The sequence below is a fragment of the Chiroxiphia lanceolata genome, chromosome 1, assembly GCF_009829145.1.
Source record: "Chiroxiphia lanceolata isolate bChiLan1 chromosome 1, bChiLan1.pri, whole genome shotgun sequence".
Lineage (NCBI taxonomy): Eukaryota > Metazoa > Chordata > Aves > Passeriformes > Pipridae > Chiroxiphia > Chiroxiphia lanceolata.
Genome location: NC_045637.1, coordinates 30,594,843 through 30,616,600, shown reverse-complemented (window position 1 = coordinate 30,616,600; position 21,758 = coordinate 30,594,843). Strand labels below are relative to the sequence as shown.

The window sequence follows — 21,758 nt, the reverse complement described above, 5'->3', positions numbered from 1 at the left end:
GAGATATCTCCTAATTTTGGCTGAATTTCTTCTGATTCTTTTTGTTTGTTAAGTTTATGATTTTTTTTAATGGTAATTTCCAGTATTGCAGTTAGTATTTCTCAGTCTTTCAAAATTGCCAGAAGAAACAGATTTTGTTTTCTTTTGCTATTTGTGTGTGAAAGGCTTTAATGTATTTTCGTATCTTGAACAAACTGAACTCTGTTTGTGATTTTTTTAAATTATTATTATTTTTGTTTGTTTATTTGTTTAATCTCTTCTCCACTTCCTTCCAACTGATATCCCTTCCATGTCCCTATACCTTTTAGGCTACCTTCTCTGCAGAACAGCATCTCTTAAAGTGTTTCTGATTTTGTTTAGGTTATTGCTGATCCTCAACCATTCTGATTCTTATCCATCAAATGAGAAACATCTTTTTTGTTACATATGGACAATATTCTTTTCCCCAGCAATCCATATTTCATTTTCAGATTCAAGAAGCCATAATTTGCTCTGGGGGAGAGGCTGGTCTTTAAAAGACTTTAAAACACTCTCACCTTTAAAACACGTTATTAATGTTAGATTTTTATGTTTTTAAGATTACATTCAGTGTCCATATTGTCAGAGGAGATTTAATGAAAATGCAGCGGACAGACACATCAATTTCTGTAAGGAGCAAGCTGCACGTATTACTAATAAGGGGAAATTGGCAGCTGATACCAAAGGGAAGCTTCCTACTCGAACACAGGTGAGCTACAACATTTTTCTTAACTTGTAGCTTGCATTCAACATCAAACCAAGCTTTTTAAATAATGTGTTGCTTTTAAGTGGAGTTAACTATTTTGTTATGTAATTTTGTTATTTGCGCTAGACCGAAACGCAACACTAAGCATGGACAAGGCTTTTGCTTTCTTACAAGAGCTACAGAGATCCATAAATCAGATGGCAGCAGTTGCAAAGCCAAAAACAGTCATAAATGTAACTCAGAAGTATGAAAATGACACGTAAAGGTAGCAGCAGGAAGTAGAAATGCAGTTTTTATGAAGGAAGTTGAATTTCTGTTGTGCTAGTTTTCTGAATCCAATTCAAGACTGTTCCTTAAGGAGTCAAACAGAGGTACATGGCTACAGGACAACTGACAGCAATATTTTCTGTAATTGAAGGCTTTAGAGGGCTTCAGGTATATTAAGGAAAAAAGTGAAGGTTTAAAGTGTATATGTGTTTTCATTTGGTGGTAATGCTCTTTTTTTCTGGAAGCTGGGAAGAGTTAAACAGACACAAGTAGTTACTTAGTGATTCTTGTACTGTATTCTGAACTGGTGCTGGGACTGGTCCAGACTGCACAGGTGAACGTAAGATTTGGATTTTAAAGACAAAAATGATTCTGCCCTTGAGTAGTCTTTTTAAATTAACTAGTAACGAGATCATAATTTTAATCTCGTGAGACAACTGTTGAAAAAGATGATAAAATCTGTAGAAAATTGAAAAATGCAGAACAATGTACTGTTGAACAACTAAAAACCGCTGAGTTAGAGAATGTCTTCTACTGGAATCATCTGTATGTATAAGAAAGCAGACTAGCAGAAACCATTTGCACATTCCCGTACCAGAAACAGTTTACGTAGTAGGAAGTCACCTGTTCTCCCACAGTACCTGAAAGAACTACCTATTGTGTTTTATAGATAGTTTGATTTAATTGCTTACATTTCTAGGTTGTATTTTGTTACAGTACAAACCTGCTGCTGTTAAGAAGATGCCTTCTGTAGGATCAACACCATCACCATCGTCGCGCTTACCACAGCCGAGTGGAATTAGCAAAACTGTTGTAGGTATGAAATGAATGTTATCAATATTTCCGTTTCCTTTCTAAATATTAGTTCTCAGATTATTCAGTGAAAGTTGATTGTTTATTTGCAATAGTGGTTTGTAAAAGCTCATTTAAAATAAAATTGGAAGGGGCACTGATTGGCATCTATCTAAAAAGACTCTTGAGCACAGAGGATACTCTTCTCGTTTATTTGACTCAGGTCAAATTATTTTATTTTTCTGAATTGAATCTGCAAAACCAAATATATTCTGTTTGTACATACTTTGACATTTCTTTCCTTTTTCTTTGTAAAGAAAGTAATTGAGATCCAACGTTTTTTATTAGAGTAAAACATATCTCAGTAGCATATTTCCTGTAAATTTCTGGAAAAATATTTGGTTTTCCTAGTATCTTGACACTTGCTCATATCTTTATATTTCTAAAACTTGTTTTGAATTTTACAGTTAAAAATATGTAATAAATTACATCATTTCACCAGCAAATTCTTATATTTTCTTATATTTTTATACATGCTTTAACTGCAAGGTGCCTCTTCAAGTAAAGCACTGCCTTCATCTGGATCCACTGGAAGTAAAATTCAGACGTTATCACCAGCTCATAAAAACTCACTGGGAGTGGTGAACCCACAGGCAGGGTAAGTTTCCATGTAATGTTTTCATTTGTGCTTTATTTCATATTTATGTTGTGCTAGTTCTAGAAGTCTCTGTGGTCTGCTTCACTTGCTTTTTATTTTTTTTCTGCTGAGCTTCAGAATTTGAATTTATCCTTTATTTATAAATACAGTTAATGTTTAAGGAACATTGGAAAAGGCAAAGATGCATTTTCTCAAGTTAAAGTAACAACGAAGGAAGTCAGGTGATAAAAATAGATATAAAATATCTATGGATATGCAGAAGTGGTTGGAGCTATAAAGTTTTTTCCTGGTGAATGTGAAGTGACTTAAAAAAAGAGAAAGCATTAGGCATAATTTCCTGCAATTCATGGAAATAAAAGAAAGAGGCTTCTGCCACAGACTACCAGTTGTGAGAGTATCTCCTCTCTTAGCACAGAAGGAGCGATGTTTTCCTTCTTCCCTTTCCTGTCTTCAGGCAATGAATGAGCAGAAATAAAGCAATGGAAACAGTACACTTACAACAGCAAGGAGTGATAGATGTAGACTACAAGAGTTCAGTGTAAGTGCTGGTGTGATATCAAGGCTGTTACTGATATTTTGCTAGGGGGGCAGACCGTTTACATTATCTCAAAGAGAAATCTATGGAAGGGATAGAAGAAAAGTGATGCAGTTCTACAGAAGTTTAAGGAACACCAAGGAGCACTGAGAGAACACAGAACGTACAACAAAGTGTTTGCAGTTATAACACTGGTGATTGAAAAAGACTTGTTCCTATAAAAATGAGTATCTGATTGATGAAGGCTATAAGGTGGAGAAAAACAATGGCTTAAGTTCATGAGAAAAAAAAAGGACATTCTGAAAGAACTCATGGGGATGGATAGCAATTAGACAAAACTAGTGATTTTTAGTTTATTGCTTTTAGGTTTTACAAGTTACGCACAAATATGAATGACAGCTCTGTCATACCTCCCTCCTAATGCCTTGTAGCATGAGGATTCAGTTCTGATTATAACCAGTTAGGTGCTTTAAGTCTGGTTACATTCAATAAGAACTTTCAGAATCACAAATAGTGTAGTTTATTGAAGCGACAGGTTATTAATTCTTGTTAGATTGCTGGTGATAAATGCACTAGATCTACAAAATAAAGTGTATAGTGCAAGGTACAAGTGCTCCCAGCTATACTCTGACATAGTCAGAGACACAAATCTTACCAAAGAGGCATCACAGCTTTGAGAAGGAAGAGAGGAGCAAGCTCCTTGACTTTCCACAAAGTAAGGTCATGTTCTCATCCTCAAAAATGGAGTATCTCAAATATCTATTTTATACTTTTTGGAAAAATGGAGGTGTGACTGTAGTTAATTGGTAGTAATTGGTTACCAGTTGCTGTGCTCCTAGATGGTGGGGTGGGAGGGGGCAACTCCTTTCTCATTTTCATATTTGTGGGTGTGCTTTTTAATATGTTTATGGGAGATAATAAGGGTCTTTGGACACCTTTGGTTGAATTGAATTGACTTTCGGTTGAAATAAAATTTGCAGCGCAAATCCCTGACACTTCAGGCTTAACATCTCAACTTTGTCCTTTGTATTGGGGTGTGAGGGGGAAATACACTGGGTTTTATTGAAATACCTACAAAATTTTATCAGACCTGGGACTGAGACACTAGCAGTCAACATCTTATGTCAGAGAGTGAGAATAGTTAATACTGTAGTGACACAGATTTTAAACATTGAAACATCTTATAATTTGGGCTATAGCTAATTGCAGCTGGAATTATTTTTTAAAATCAAAGAGCTTTTTAAAGTAACCCTCATTAGGATGAAACAAGATATATTTCTTTTACTACATTTATGATTTAACCAATAAAATGACTAACCATGAGGTCTGGGATTGTGTTGTACCTAAGTCAGACAGAGCTTATGGTGTAAGATGTCATGCTCTTACTTCTGAGTTGTCAGTGAAATGATTTACTGAGCAATGTTACATAGATTGTATTAAGGGCAATCCTTTAAATGGATTGTTAAGCAGTCACTGTCTCTTTTTTCCTTGACAAACATTTAAGAGTCTCCGCACGTTTTTTTTGACCAGGTTAAATTCAAGGTCTTGTTGTGAAAAACAGGCTCCTGCAGTTTGCACTAAGGGAAACTGTACATTTTGGGTTTTTTTAAATCTATTACTTAAATGTGGAACCTTCCATTTTTGCCTGGATTGTTTTAATTCTGGATTTGGCAAAGAGGTAATAGTAGAGAGGCTGAATAGTGGAATTACAATTATATTGTGCAGTATCAAGGAGGAACTATATGTGTGTTGGAGGGGGAAATTTATTTTAGACACTACTGCTTTCTGTGGAGTTGTGGTCCCTGTTCTCTGTGATGGAGGGACGAGGGGCAGGATGATCCCAGAGCTAGAGGGCAGGGACATATGTGGGCTGCAGTTCCCCTCTCGCCCTTCAGGTGGTGCTCTTGGAATGCTGCCCGAAACACCCGTGACAGGCACAGGGAGCTGCTCGTGCCGTGGTTTTAAAGGTCGAGGCTTTTTTAAAGGTCGAGGCTGAAACGGGCTGTGTGCAAGGTGTTTAGTTCTGTAAAGGAAAGAGTCTCGAACTTCATCTCATATAAAGTTCAAACACAATATCCTTGTATAAATTTTTATTTTGTTCAAGCAGAAATGCAACCAAATTTTATGAACTGCCTTATTGTAAGTCATATTTACCATGTGGTTTCATTTTTTTAATTTGAATTCTCTTCTGCTCCCCGAGTAAAGGACTGAGAGAGCACACCACAGCAACATCAGTATTAACTAGGTTAGTGTCAGCGAGGCTTACTTTGTATGTGTAGATCAGAATGTGCCAGCTGAGTTCTGCTGTGAGTGTTTTCTTTTTCTGCCTGGACAGAGTAAGAACACAGCCAGTTATTCCAGTATGAATGAAAGTGCAGCATAAGGGCATCATCTCTGAGTCCTAGAGAATCAAGTAAGAGTGCAAGAGTAGCATGTCACTGTAGGAAAACCTTCAGTCACTTGGGTGAAAATAGGGGTTTATCTTTTTGATATTGAAGAACTGAGAAAAAGAAAATTAATTCTGCATAAATTGTCACTAGGCTTATCGTTTGATAGTGAATCTTGTTATGAACCCAAGTTTGATATGCATTTTGTAATAGTGTAGAGGTTAGCACTGTTTTACATTTCTTGAGGGGTAGGACAATTCTAGTAAGCTGGCAGAAGTAATCAGATCTTTGGGACTAAAAATTGGCTAGGTTCTTTGTAATCTAAAGGTTAGGCAAACAGGCAAACTCTGGACCCACATGCAAACTGTTTTGCCTAGCAGAGCTTGACCCCACTATTTGTGGCCAGCCAGGGATCTTTTGCTTGTACAGATAATTTTCTGTGCACGTTTCATTTATGAGCAGTTTTGTTTTGTTTCTTTTTTTAACCGAGACTTGGAAAATTATATGATATTTTTTAATAGGGCAAATGAACCTTTAGAAATTAATTCGTAATTTATATTTTATTTTGGGGATAAATTGTATTATTTAATGTTAAGCTGATCAAAGTTATGCTTCCTGGGAATCATGTCTGCTAGTGGTACATCCAGTACTGTCTTACAGCTGAAATACAGTACGAATGGCACGCTAAACCAACACCAGTAAATTTTAAATTCCACTTAATGTATTTTGCATACCACATTTGTAGCCTTTAAAACATTATCTTTTAAAAATAGCTTGTTCCTTTCATTAAGACTGTAGCTTACAGAACTTTGTTCAATGAAATGAAGAAAAGTAAGGAGCTGTCTTGGGTTGCTTTTCAGAAGATTCTTACGATTGTGTTTTTTTCATTAGAACGTGAAAGGGCTGTCTAAGTTTGAAAAAATACTGTATGTCTTTATTTTGACAATATTATGACTGCTTCTACATTATTTCTTTGTTATTCTACTCTGTAGGTGCCTGATGTTCACAGATTACGCTGATAATATTTTAAGGGTTCAAAAATAACTAAGAAAATCATGTTAGGTTGCAGTATGAGTCTTGCAGTGTCAAAGACCTCAATATTGTTTCTCAGTTCCTTGGGAAGTATGTAAAGAGTATTTATTGAGTCAAACAGGAATTGATTAAGCATTTCCTGGGTTAATTAGTTTGAACTAGAACATCTGTTTGGGAAGAGGAGTGAAAAGAGAAACTGTAGGGGAGGTTATCTTGCTGCCTGCATTATTGGGGCTAAATTGTCAAGACTAAAATCCCGGTGTTCCTTGCTGACTTTAAAATGAATATCACTTAGCACTGTTGAATTTTTGTTCCTTATGGGGACATATCCTTTGAAGCGTAAGATCCATAATGTGGATTGCAAGATTCACACCAGAAACTTCCCAAAAAATAAATTATATTGGAAGCTCTACAGGTTCTGTACCTTTTAATATGAGGAGTATGAAAAGTAATATGATATGGATGTCACAGATACACAACAGCTGTTGTGTGGGTTTTTGTTTTGGTTTTGTTTTAGTATGTATAAGAAGCTATATTGAAAATAATATGCTTCCTTGACAGCAATTAGCTCTTTTGTAATTTTCCTGGCATTGTAGTTTATTAGGGTTGTATGACAAGAATCAGAAAACTGCACAATAATTTTAAGAAATTATTTCTTGGGGTGTGAGAGTGTGTTTTGTTGGTTTTACTTGTTTTTTCCTTATGACTTCCCTTTAGGGATGAGAAACAGAAGAGTTAAGCTTCAGCCTCTGATAGATGTCCATCAGTTTTGCTTGGTTTGTTTCCTCATAGTTCTTTAATCTCAGAAAAAAATAAATAAAAATACTCTTTAAGTGTTATAATTTTCCAGTTAAGGCTAAGTTACCAGGCTTCTTTTGAGAAGAAACTTTGGTTACATTATTGAGGTAGGAATGGTGGTATAATGGGATTTTTGTAGCTTTTACTTAATGATTTAAGATTATAAAAATGCAGAACTTTACTTGAAGATATAATTTTTCTAATATAAGTTGTGATTTCTGAAAAACTACAATTTTCCTTATGATGATATGAATGAGGGGTGGGGTTTTTTTATTATTTGGTTGGTTGCTTTTTTTTTCCAATGGTTTTAAAATTTTACTTTTGATTTATTCTTTTTGCTTTGGAAATGTTATCCACAATAGTAAAAAAAAGTATTAAAGTATTGCCTGTGCATATAGTACTGCCTATTGTGCATAGGTTTTTTTGTTATTAAAACAAAGTTGGGTTTCTTTCAGGCTTGCCTCTGTTCATCCTTTACAGAACAAAAAAAGAAGTGAAAAAGGAAAAAAATTTACTCCTTGCCAATTTAAAGTTAAGAAGTCTTGTACTTACATATCTATTACTTTCTAACGCCTTAAACTTGCAACGTGAAATTATGAGCCCCCTTTTCTAGATGCAATGTGTGACATGAAAGTTATTCTTAAAGGAGACCAAATGTGCATACATTGTGCAGATTGTGAGAATACCTAATCCAGACATAAGTCTATGAAATCCTCTCCTCATTAAAGCAAGAAAAACCCTTTTGTTTGTTGGATAATTAAAGTCTGTTTTATACATTCTTTTTTAAGTCAGTGGGGTTTCTTTGGTAATATAGGTATTTAACTGTGAGTACTTTATTTTTTTCTGCGATAACTTGAATAGCAATTTAGCAATCTCCTTATGAGTACCTGTTTATATATTTTAGTAGTAAGATGGACAAGTTAGGCCCAGCACTGCACACTGGAAGAAATGTACAAAGGTTTTATGACACTGATACAAAACCAGACAGTAACAACAAAAGATCAAATGAGTTCTTGTCTATAAAGAAGTATTACAAATCAGTATGGTTTATCTGTTTTGCAGAAATGTTCCTTTTAAGCAGAAAAGTGTGCCCTTGACAGACATGAGCTGCCCAGTATATCTTCAATATAAGTGCTGTGGGAGACGAGTAGATGATACAATTAGTATCAGTGAGAGGTAAACAGCTTCATAGTGGGACGGGAAGGATGCACATTTTCCTCAGATTTGATTTCTTCTGTCACTGATAGGTTATGACTTAAGAGTGATAAACTTCTGTCTTTCTAAATCTGAGATCAAACTGATTTGCATGATATAAAGCTGAAGTAAGAATTTAAGCCTGATAATTGTACTATTTTAGTAATTTTATTCCCTTAAGGTCAAATGTTTCTCTCTCTCCTATATCTGTTCCAAAAACATGTGGAAGGCAGACTTTGTAATGAAAGGTAAAGTCTTTTGTTAAGTCCAAGTTATCTCATACAAAGACTTTTGAATATTCAGAAGTCTTTATAAGATCTGAGTTTGGAAGGAAGGGTATTCCAGTTATTCTGATCTTTTAAAAAGGAAATAGATACTATATCGTAGTTAAGCCTTTGATACAATTTGTAAGATGCCAAATTCAAATAGGCTGTTTTTTCATAAACTGTACCTTAAAGCGTATTGCAAAAGAGAAATTAGTAATGAATGATATGGCACATACATGAAATGGAAAGCTTTAAAGAGTAGAAATGTGTCTGAATCTCTTAATGCTGTAACCAAAGCTGTAATATCTTTGAGACAGGGACAAAACATTTGAACTTGGGTTTCTATATGAAGAAGCAAAAAAGCAGTGAAAGGAGGGAAAGCTCTTTCTAGACAAACAAAATTTTCTTTCTTTATTTGTTGTTTTGCATATTTGGTTAGAGTTAAAAATCCTGTGAACCACCAAAAATCAGGTCAGTTTTTCATTTTTTAATACATTATTAAGATGTTGAAAATTTGACTTAACAAGTTACTACAATTGCTTACAATATCCCCAGTCCGTACAGTGGTGATTTGATTTTTCTTGAGAAAATTTCTTTAAGAATATAGACACTTGCTCTGTTCTTCATAACACCTCTCTTGTTCTTACTGAAATATCCAGAGTTGGTGAGTTAAATCTGCCTTCCTTGCGGGAGATGATTCAGGGTGTTGTATGCCAACAATGTTCAGCAAATGTGGATAGTTCCTAGCGATTCTTAAACTCAGCATAGCAGTGTGGATGGCAGAGGTTTCTGGACTTTGGGATGCATGGCATTAATCATCAGAAAATTATTTATGACTTTGCACAGAACCATGAGCTGTTGTGGGTGTTACGATGACAACTGTCAAAAATATCTGAAAACACCCTGTCTAGGAAGCAAGCTTTATATATCAGTATTTTATGATACTGATGCATGCATAGAAAAAGACAAGCTTCTTTACACATTTCTTTCAGATTTTTATTTTGCAAGCAGTGGTAATTCAATAGGATGTACAACATGAGCTGCTTTAGGAAAGGAAGTCACCTTCAGTCTTATTTCTTTTAAAATTGAAAGTCGATAATAAATGTCTTTAATGGTATGTCCAGATTTTAGGAGTTCCAGGTGGTTGTGGTACACAGCCTCCTCTGCTGTCAGGCTGTATTAATACTTCATGTGATACAACTTACAGTGGGGATTTTATATAGTTTTTCAAAATCAAAACAAAAAATCCAACCAAACAGAAAAAAATAAGTGAGTAAGTAGATAGCAGAGATGGGACAGATCAAAAGAGACCTAAGCTGTTGTGGCAAAAGTTGAATAATCAAGAATATCCGACTTCATTGGAAGACCTCTCTCTAGAGATCAGATTACTACTTAAGGATGCAATTTCAAGGTTTTTCACCAAATATACATGAAACCTGCTGCTAATTATGTGTCCAGATTTGAGCTGAATAAAGACGTAGACAGTGGCAGCCTGCTACTTGTATTGATTTACTCATCAAAAAAGGCAGAAATCACAGAATCACAGAGCGGGTAAGGTTGGAAGAGACCACAATGGACCATCTGGTTCAAGCAGGTGAGGTTGCTGTTCATTGCAGTCAATGAGAGTCATTGCAGTTAATTACAAGACTTATATTAAAATTTCTAGTCTGAAAATATATTTAGGGTTTTTTTCTGTGTATTTAGAAAACTAGTGAAAAAAGACTGCAGAAATTATGCAGAAAGCTATGTTTAAACATTTTGGAATGAAGATGTCCTGTTAAACCTTTAATGAATGATGTTTTATCTGTTCATGGGACTTTGCCTCCCTTAATAGACAGGCTGGACAGTGCGCTTTGAATGTGGCTTTTCAGAATTTTGATTTCTTCCCACCCCTCCCTTGTTCAGTCACTGAATGCTGCACTAGACACAATACAAATAATGTTTTTAAGGCACTAATTTCTCTGAAATTTCTTTAATGTACACCTAGTATTAAAGCATCAGATTAATTTTCAGAGTACCTAGTGGGAGGAGGGTATATGGTACATATCTTAGAAAACTGAACAGTTAAAATACAGGAAAGAATAGTGGCCTGTTTTTCATGTCAATTTATTTCAGATATCTAGGACTCCTAACATGATGTTCAAAGCCAATTGATTCAAAGTACACCCTGAAAAGACTTCAGTTTAAGAAATTATTGCTGTTAGTTTTGAAAAAGAATTATGTTAGTCCCAAGGTGAAAATCCAGAGAAAAATGAGTCAGTAATATTTTTGGAAAATTTACTTTAAACTACTTTGAGCTGTCTAAACAGAAATTGAGACACAATTCTATTCTTTGTGTCATTGTCTGACCATCCCTGATCCATGATGGTCCATACTGTTTCTGTGTGTACAGCTGATTTTTTTCTTTAAATGCTTTTCTAGCTTCCTTAGCAGGTGAAGTAACAGTCTGATATGTTCTTTCCACTATTGAGCTCTAGTGAATTTTACTCAATTATAAGCAAAGGTCTCTCCTCATTGTAAAATGAGATGGAGGAAATAATAGAGTATTTAGCATCTGTACTGTTGTGCATACTTGTAGCAGTGTAATTTAGGTTACATTTAGACTTTTATCCTGGAATTCTATAACTTCTGAAAGACATAACTTTTAGTAAGTTTTAATTCTGATATAACTGACATAGTGCTTTTCAGTCTCCACAGTGTTTTTTTTCAAGTAAATCCATCCTTAGGATCTCCTTGTTAAATAAGAGGGCAGGCAGGAAAACTAATGAAGCAGGTTAGTATTCTGCCCAGTGAGCAAGAATCTTTGATCATTCCACTCTCCCTGTTCCATGTCAAAGCCATTCTTGTTAAACTTGAATACTTTAGTTAGGTATTATTTCACTTTATTTAATCTTAAATTTAGTTCTGATTTCCACCTTTGTGCTTAATCATTTGATCAATTCACCATTAGTTTAAGTGATGGAAGGAGCTGAAAAGCCGTCTTTAGCCTACGCTCATGAAATGATGGAAGAAGTGTTTTATGCAACATGTCTATAATTCAGGAGTTATTACATGTTCCTCAGCTGTATCAGTGTTGCATTTGAAGTTACTGGAGTTGAATGCATTTCCTTATATATGCTTTGAAAACCAAACCAAGACCAGGTTGTGTATAATTCTGAAAGGAACAGTTAGGTTCATCTGAATGGAAGGGAAAAAAAAATTCACTTTTGGGTTTTTGTTGCTGAATGGGCTCTTGATGGCTAACCTTTTTTAATGGAGTCTCGTTTTAATTTTTTTTAATGTACATGAGCCAGTCCCACCTAAATTTCATTTATGCATAGCTGTTCAAGAATGAGAACAGAAAAACTTGGTGGGTCATGCACAAGATGTCATAGTAACTGAACACTAGCCAAAGAAGAAGAAATTCCAGTGAATGGTAATTCTTTTGAGCAATGATGAAAACTTCTGTCCTCGGTCACTAATGCTAAAACAATGCCCCTTCCTATTTATTTTTCTTAGTGCCACTCAGATTTTTCAGGGGACTCTGATGTTTCTCTACTCATCAAAGCAAGCTGTGAGATGTTCTCTATATTTGGGATGCGCTATTTGTTGTATACTGGCTTCTCATAAAACTCACGAATCTTGAGAAAAACAGCTTTTGCAACTATGTGGTCATACTGTTGAAGCCAACTTTAGGAACACTGTGACAGGCTGTTAAAAATGAGGCCCTAATGCCCAGCTGGATGCACTTTTTTTTCTCTCCTCCTTCTGTTTATATTCTCAATATAATTATGCTTTGAAGAAAGAGGATCTACAGCGTTATCTAAGAAGCATGCATCCTAAATAAAGTCTGTGGGTATGAAGAAAAAAGTCTTGTGACTTACTTCATATTGGTCACAAAGTCTTGAGAATATGATGTCCTTTCTGCAGATCTTAAACTATTAAGACCTGCAGTCTATTTCTGTGAAAGCCCTGCCAGTTCTAAAAATTATTTGTAATTTGTCAAGGTAGACATTAAAATGTACTAAAACAACCCCTAGTGCAGGGTCTACCTGTATTTTGGTGGGTTAGCAACTGAGACACATGAACAGGAAAGGACTTGCTGTTCCATTTAACTTGTCGTTGTAAGATTCAAGTCATATCAGTTCAAATCACGCAAGTTCATGCCAAAGCTCTTGTCTGCTCTTGGTAGGAAATGAGTTACTTTTCATACGATTAATTAATGTGTAGATTGTTTAACTTTTTTTTATGTATATTATTTGTAAATGCATATTCTTGTATGGATTTCTGTTTGTGTATATAAATCACCAGATATTTATTCTATTTTAGAGGCGCAGCAAAAGCCCGGACATCAACCCCTCCTAGTGTGGCAAGAACCATGAGCACGGGTGCTTTAGCAAACAAAAGAAAAACTAGCAATTCAGACACTTACTCAAGGTAGCTTTTAACTTTGTGGATTTTGTCATCAATAGAACCTTCATTAAAGGAGATTACTTACTACAAAAGAAGTTGGGGAAAATATTGTTCTCTGCAGCAAATAGATAACTCATGGTCAATATTATTTGGCATGTTTAAGTTACTCAATATATTTTGCATATTTAATGGTCAATATTATTTGGCATGTTTAAGTTACTCAATCTATTTTGCATATTTATCATCAGACAGCATACCAGCACACCTTTGTCATCAGCTGTCTCACATGTGCACAGAAGACCGTGTTAGAAATGTCAAAAACCTCTTAGGAGCTGTTGAAAAAATAGGCACATATCCTCTCGGTAGAAATTGAATGAAATCTTCATGCTAAGCACACAAATTCTCTGTTGCCTGCCCTTTCAAAGGGTAGGATGAAAACTGTGTTGCTGTTTTAGCCTTTTTTTTTTTTTTTTGACAAGCTAAATTTTAAGTTTTAAAACACTCCAGTTAATCTAACTAGCAAATCAAATATTTGATCCTGCTCCTAGAACTTTGGCATTTTTCATTTTCTTGCAGGGAAGGTGGGTATCTGGAGATCCATAGGGGAGCCGGGGTAGAGTTATAAGGTATACCACTGTAAACAGGAAGTGTATGCATGAAAATTACAGTAACAATAACTGTAATTCACTGCAGAGGTTAGAATAATTTCACATCAAGTTATACTGAATTGACTTACAGAGAATGTTCTTTATCTGGGAATTTTCAGGTCTGACGGTAAAATTGGATGTGACAGTGGAGACTGTGCATCCTCAGTCAATGGAGGAAGTTCAAAAAGCAGCGAAAGAATTTCACCTGTACACTTATCAAAGTTCTGCCATGAATGTGGAACAAGGTATCCAGTGGAGTGGGCAAAGTTTTGCTGTGAGTGTGGAATTCGAAGAATGGTTGTGTGAACATATCCTTAAAAGCAAAAAGAAAATGAGAAATTGGAAGCATCTGCTATGTACTGTTGCATGGAAAGCTAGAGCACTCCAGCCAGTTTGACTTCATGCTGCAAACATGTCTAAACATCATTTTGTAATTTTCTGAGTGCAATCTTCTGGTTACACAGTTATTTATAAATGAATATATATACTGTATATAAAAATAGTAGCTACTAAGACTGTGCCATTCAAGGAAATACTCTGTACTCTCTGTTGGAAATCTTTAAAATTAAGGTAAAGAAGTGTTAAGTAATCTAGGTAGCAGAAGTGGTTCAATGTTATTTTTTTTTTTTTGTAAAGCCAACTAGACAAAGGATTTTTTTAAATCACATATGCAGGGTAATACTTACCCATAGGGAACTAGCCATGAAGAACTTGGGCTTCAGAAGTTTCTCTGTGGAGGTATTTCCTTCATCTGTGACAGTAACTTAGATGCTGTGTTCTAAGTGAAAACAACATGAGCAACTCCTTATAAATTCCAAGTTAATAGTGTAAAAAGTCTGGATCTTTAAACTATCTAACAGTAATATCCTAATTGGACTTTCCAGTTACTTCCTAGGACTTTTTAAAGAATCAAAGTGAAAAGACTACCTGAGAATTTTCTTTGCATGTAAGAAGACAGGCAAGATTTGGCTTTTCATGTTCTGTTTTTCAAGAAGAACATGTTAATATTTTTATCTATTTATAAGGGCAAATATCTTCATTTTATTAAGTTCCTTTTGTTCAGAAATACTTGTCTTCCTCCTCCTGTGCTCCACCATGACTAGCCTATGTAAAAGTGTCGTGCTTCATGTCTTTGTCTTGTTTCCAGAGGTCCTGCTCATTTTTTTCTCTTCCCTCATTTCCTGAAGGAAAGATGAGGTCTATGTTTATCCTACCTAAATGTTGAACTGTTATTTTGAAAACAGCCTTCTTGATGTATCCAATACCAAAAAAAATAGTTCCATAAAAATGTATGTTATTATAGCAGTAAAACTTGATGTAAATAGTGACTATTTTTATTCTTATTCCTGTGAAAATAACACAGCTTACGTATGAGTGCATAGTGGAGTAGCTGTGCTTCATAGCTTTATGTGTCAATACCTGACATGGGTTTTACTGCAATTTTGTGTATTCTTGGGCTCTGAACAGCAGCCTCTTGAAATTAGTAACAGACTTCACATTAATTCTTGTGGAAGAAGGGTCAGACCTTGAAAGTTGTTGGGTTCACAAGCTGAATCATTTATTTTGTATCTTAATGTAGTAATTTGTTTTGTGAAGTTTTGCTTTGAAGTACTTGCACCGTCTTCATAATGCGTAAAAGAACAATCTGAAACAACTCAACTGTGCCTTTCCTGCAGTAAATACACTCTTTTTGTTAGAAATGAATACTTTCAGCTCACAAACACCATTAACATCAATTCATGTAATTTCTTTGTAGCTTACGAAAAATAGAATGTAGTGTTCCATGATAGTATTATGGTCATTGTTTGCATTCTCAAAAACTGTGATTGTTATCAATGGGGCCAATTTAGAAGAAAACATTATTGAAGAAAAATATCTTCAAAGCACATACCAGTCTTGGAGGATGAGAGATTTAAGAATCTTGACGTAGTCACATTGCAGGCCGCAAACTATCGATATTTTAGAATTTTAGTTCAATGATTGTCTTACACTTTTTATACAAAATTATTTTTAGAAATTATCCTTAATTCAGTGTAATGTTATAATTGGTGTAAGATGGCTGTTGAGCATGGTAGGATGGATGACTTGTAATGATAGTTAGAACTGACTAGGCCAGTTTATTTTCTAAGTAGTTTAGATTCTGGGATCTCTATTATGACATATTCATATCTGGACTTGGAAGAACTGGAATTCTGCATTCCTTTGCATAGATAAGCCTGCTTTGGAAAAGTTGTCCTGGACTTGGGCCATAGAGATCTGCAGACTGAACTATTGCAAGCCGAGAGTCCATCAGCAAAGATACCAGTACAGAATAGATTTGATCATTTAGGGAATCTACTCTGACTTGGTGAATTTTCAGTTGATTCCACTGGAAAATGCGTTTTACCACTTTCTACAAAGGGAATGTTTAATACGGCACTAATGCCTTTCAGCTTTTCTAGGAGTAATATGACTGTAGAAAAAACAAATTGTTTCTCTTTTGAATTGTAGGTGGCAGGTTTCCTAGTTTCAAATCAATCCCCATACAGTTACTGTGTTTTTTGCCTTTTGAGTTGTTTGTGTAATTCTTTGCTTTCAGTGCAGCATTTAGTAAATTACTGGAGTAGCACATCATTTACTTCATTTACACTTCTATGATTTATCACAAGGACTGCACAGGAGATTAACTTAAACTGAAAAAAAGATTTTTAAAACTGATAGTTTAATTTGGCCTTAAAAAGAAGGTCTGTGAAGCATAATTGACTGTTCATAGTAACATTGGATAATGTGTGTGTGTGTGTTTGAATCTACAGTAAATATAAGCAGACAATGAAATTATATTTGACTGTGCAGTTGGCTGTTGTATAGTGAGACTATCAGAGGCCCAGTATGTTTCCTGTTTATCAAGTGGTTTTGTTACTGAACGACATAGATATCTGAAGTCACTGATGTTACAGACCCTAGCGTGTATCAGCACAGATTATTGTAATTCCATCTCGGTGAAATGTTTGTAGAAAACAGCAGATTTGTTTTCATAATGCCCCTGCAGAAGTGAGTGTGGGAAACAAATTTGTTATATTTAAAGAAAAAGAAATTTTAAGGGAGTTGGACTTTGAATTTTGAATCTTTAGTGTATTACACATGTCAAGAGTTCCCAAATTTAATTTATTAGTGATCTAAGTCCAAATCCTCTTGCCCTAGTTTTTCCCACACCTTTATGCCTTGGTTTTCATGGGAGGAAAAAATGTGAACTATGCACTGTCTATTTTGTAGTGAAATTTATTGATGTGATTCTTTTAATGATTCCTATACCATTGTCTGACCCTATGACAGACTTTTCTTTTACTGTCTGCCATTATATCTTCCTAATGTGCTTACTAAGGTTCTTCCATTCATTGAAGGAAAAAAAAAGGTAAAATTCCATTTAAAGAAATGAGGAAAAGGCTGGTTTTGAGGTCTGGCCTGAAGGAGTTTGCATTCTCATTGTACTTTTGTGATTATCTCTTATACAAGGGACCTCTCTGTGCCAGGAGTGCAGGATCATTGGAACTATGCTTATAGAAGTGCAATGGAGTTATGAAAAATACTAGCTTCAGTAGTAAAAACAGCATAAGACTTAATCTCTATATGATGTGTCCTACACAGGTTTATATTTAGGCATGATACTCACACCCTAGGTAGTTTCAGAACTGGAATCCCTAAATATACAGCAATTAAAGTATGTGTTTATATGGATGATTATACCATCAGTCTCACACAGCAATGCAGGGAAGTGGGCACAGGGAGGTGCTTCACTGCCATTTCAGGATGTAACTATGAAATGAACATTTAGGCAGAATTTTTCAGATTCGCCGAAGAGACTCGAGGAGCCCTTGAACTCCCCAGGAGTCCTTCAACTCCCCGGAGCGAATGGGAAAGCTCCACCCGAGGGTTCCCCAGATGGGAGGGTAGTGCGGTGGGGGAAGCTCTCCGTGATGCTCCAGCGTGGAGCCTCTCTCGCAGTGCCAGAGCAGCAGCTGCTCGAGTGCAGACACTCATCCTGCAGGTTTTCAGGATGGTAACTCCAAATTTTAAGACCTGATGCAGTTTTTGTGTCATGGAGATTCTCTGTCATCTGCGAGAGACTACAAGCTCCGAGTTCACCGCCACAGCTGAGAGTGTGTGCAAAGAGAGCGGTTTCGTGATGCGTGCTTACCAAATCAGTGGAAGGAAGAATGACGGCAGTATTTAAATGCTAATAAACAAGGTATGTGTCAGTGCACACTAATGTAGGCTATGTAATTAGTCTACATATAAAATTAAGTGTATTGCAAAGCTCACAAAAAGTGCTGGTTTCCATCACATAGACTTTGTATATGGGCAGAGAACAAATCCGTTACGAGTGTTTTTTAATCTTGGCTGACAAATTTGTGATTTGTAAGAGCACTTTTTGCAACTTTAATTCTATCCAGTTTGACTAAGCTATGAATAATTATATGGGTTGTATGACAGGGTAGAATTTTTATCTTTGGTAAAATTGGTTTTAGTGACTCTGGTGAAAATAGTTTTTATTGCCTTTGAAGTACAGCTTATTCCAACTTGTGATCATTTTGCTGCTGGTTGGTTTGGTTGGGGCTTTTTTCCAACTTGCTGACTAAGATTTGAGTGACCTAATTGTGTTGTTGGAAGAAGTGCTAGGTAAAAGACTCTGTTAACTGTATTCAATAGTTACTTGGTTGATATGTTCTTTGAAGTATTCACAGTATAAGAGATTACTCTTGCACGTTAGTTCGTTTTTTGTTTTGTTTTGGGTTTGGTTTTTTGGTGTTATGTCATTCCAGAATGCACATTTCTGGAGGATCCTATTTAGGCCCATTCCACTTCATCTTGCCAGAAAACAGCTTATTCAAACTTCCTCTTAATTAGTGCTTTTTCTTCACAAAAATAATCAGTAGGGAAATCACATTTCCCCAATTTGAACATAATACTTTGAGTCAGCAAATCAAATATTCAGTTTAATATAGCTGAATATTGAACCGAAGTTCTAAATAGGAGTGCATGGTTTACCATAGTTCTTTGTTTCTGTTTGGCTTTCTGGCAGAACCATGAATGAATTTGGGTGGGATTTGTAGAGTGCTGAGTATGCCAGGACTGTTACAACACCTACTTTATATGATTGCTTTAATTCTTGGTGTTCATCCCTTATATGACACTTAATATGTTTATCTTTGTAAGTTTATTTATTGATGTTCCATGTTTTTAAACAATGTGTTCATTCATGTTTGAGGTGATTAATTTTGTCAGCATTGCATTTATTATGTTTGCCTTACCCCTCAGTGCATTAAATATTTGTGTATGCAACCGTCCGGGGGGGGTTTTTTGCCAGAATTCCTGGGTTTGTTTGCATTTTATTCAGTACATTTTGTTTATTTTAAAGTGTCAGTTCTGTTTTAATTAATAAATGTAAGTCAGCACCTAATGCTAATTTACCACTTGTTAACAATAAAGCAAATATGCTAATAAAACCTTTTGTGATGCACAAATTTTTGTAGTGAAATGCGATATTGTCTTAAATGACATAACGTAGGGCTAGGTGATATAATTTCAGCCTTATTCAGGTACACCAGACCTGATATGAGGACCATCCAGTCTTCTGCTGGTAGCTGGGGGTGAGCCACTTAGTTGTTATTTTAAAAGAATAGGGGTTTTAAATTTACTGGTGAGATGAGACTTGGATGAATAGAAACAAATTCCTCTTTTCATTACTCTCAGTAAGTTCCTCTTATTGAGCTCTTTTGTTTATTTGGAGAGAGATGGATTTGAAGCGTAGACTACTCAGTGGAAAAGGAATTATCTGGGTGGATGCAGCCTGGGAGTTGTGGTCAATGGCTCCCTATTCAGGTGGAGGCCAGTAACAAGTGGTGTCTCTCAGGACTCTTGTTTTGGGACTGGTGCTTTCTAATATGTTTGTCAATGGCACAGACAATGGGATCAAGTGCACCCTCAGCAAGTTTGCAGATGACACCAAGCTGAGTGGTGCAGTTGACACAAGAGGAGGAAGGGATGCTATCCAATGAAACCTGGGCAAACTTGAGAATTGGGCCCAGAAGAACCCAGTGAGGTTCAACAAGTCCAAGTGCAAGATGCTGCACCTGGGTCAGGACAATCCCAGACATAAGCAGAGACTGTGAGAAGAAGTCATTGAGAGCAGCCCTGCCAAGAAGCGCTTGGGGGTCCTTGTGGATGAAAAGCTGGACATCAGCTAGCAACGTGCGCTTGCATTCCAGAAAGCCAGCCACATGTTGGGCTGCATCAAAAGAAGTGTGGCCTGCCATTCAGTGTGGTGCAGAGTACTGCATCCAGCTCTGGGGCCCACAACATAAAAAGCACATGAACCTGTGCAGTGAGTCCAAAGGGCCACAGATATGATCAGAGGGCTGGAACACCTCTCCTTTGAAGACAAGCTGAAGGAGCTGGGTTGTTCAGCCTGGAGAAGAGAAGGCTTTGGGGAGACCTCATTGTGGCCTTCCAGTACCTAAAGGGTGTTTACAAAAAAGGTGAAGAGGGACTTTTTGCAAGGACCTGTGGCAGGACATAGGGGAATGGTTCTAAACAGAAAGAGGAGAGATTTAGATTAAATGTTAGGATGAAGTTCTTTACTGTGAGATTGGTAAGGCACCAGAACAGGTTGCCCAGAGAAGTTGTGGGTGCCCCATCCCTGGAAGTGTTCAAGGCCAGGCCAGGCTGGATGGGGCTTTAAGCAACCTAGTCTAGTGAGTACCATTCCTGCCCATGGCAGGGGGGATGGAACTAGATGATCTTTAGGGTCCCTTACAAACCTGTCTATGATTCTATGATGTTCTGTGATTCACCATATCTGCTTTGGAGGAAGGCAGATACATTTTCCCTTCATTTTGTATGAAATTCATTTATGTGCCAGAAGTCAGCAAAATTTTTTGTCACTGCTGAGATTCTATGATATTTGTCATGTTGCCTTCCTCTTTATTCTGGTTCACCATGAACGTTTTAATCAGTAGGAAGAAAAAATCCCAATAAAAACCTAAATAGCTGTTGAATGAAACATGTGGTAAAGCCAACATACCTTTTGCTCAGCACAAAGCCAGAGAGGTGGAATTGGAAGGAAACAAAACCAGACAGAGAGATTTACTCCTGCATCTTTTTGCTTAAGAGCTACAGCTGTAAACACTTTTTTGATGGTGTAAAGTTGGTATTTGAATGTTCTCTTCCAGTGGCCTTCCTTGATTTGGCTTCCTAAGCACCAGAAATTCTTTCTTCTCATGAACCACAGAGCATGTATTTCATTCTTGCTGTTAGAAATGTGCAACCCCATCTTGCTCATGGGTTAATCATCCCTTGCTGCTTTCTTATAATCATATAAAATCATAGAATGGTTTAGGTTAGAAGGGGCCTTGAAGAACATCTTGTTCCAATGCTGATATGGGGAACATGGAATGGGGTAAGAGGGTTGGGTATCTATGTTGCTACTGTGCTAAAGGGTGAGGGAATGAATGCAGCTGCTTCTAAAAATCTACATTTGCTACAAAACTACTTCTAAAACTTATAAAATTAGAAAAATCAAAAAATCAAAAACCTTAAGGCAACAATAGCTTCTCATAAATTCTATGTATTTCTAAATCATGGTTTTGTTCTACTCATATTACTACTTTGCTGTGGCCAAAAAAATAAATAATCACATAAATGAAAGTGGTAGTGAGGTAGGTGTGGTGGTGATAATACCATGCAAGTTTTCCCTTTGCCCATTCCTGCAAAGCAGTTTATTGCCACATTTGTAATTCCAGGAGAGACCAGAGGAGGTTATCACTCTCTACAACTACCTGAAAGGAGGTTGTAGCCAGGTGGGGGTTGGTCTCTTTTCCCAGGCAACTATCAGCAAGACAAGAGGGCATGGTCTCAAGTTGCGCCAGGGGAGGTTTAGGTTAGATATTAGAAAGAATTTCTTTACAGAGAGGGTGGTCAGACATTGGAATGGGCTGCCCAGTGGATTCTCCGTCCCTGGAGATTTTTAAGAGACTGGATGTGGCACTTAGTGCCATGGTCTAGTAACCGCAGCGGTAGTGGATCAAGGG

The 21,758-nt window shown here is 36.4% G+C and overlaps 1 protein-coding gene across 4 annotated transcripts in view; it reads left to right on the top strand.

The window, feature by feature from the left end:
* ZC2HC1A (zinc finger C2HC-type containing 1A) overlaps positions 1-21,758 on the top strand; it is a 67,316-nt gene that overhangs the window by 16,965 nt on the left and 28,593 nt on the right. For 2 of the 4 annotated variants that reach the window (XR_004357874.1, XM_032692441.1), the window contains exons 5-9: positions 579-727; positions 1,709-1,808; positions 2,333-2,441; positions 12,962-13,069; positions 13,812-13,937. Coding sequence is in view for 3 of the 4 variants with exons in the window: in XM_032692441.1 (XP_032548332.1) it covers positions 579-727; positions 1,709-1,808; positions 2,333-2,441; positions 12,962-13,069; positions 13,812-13,937 (592 nt within the window). In the remaining variant the exon portion in view is untranslated. Of the gene's footprint in view, positions 1-578; positions 728-1,708; positions 1,809-2,332; positions 2,442-8,100; positions 8,221-12,961; positions 13,070-13,811; positions 19,194-21,758 lie in introns of those variants that run through there. The other 2 variants (XM_032692449.1, XM_032692426.1) reach the window with 2 other exon arrangements.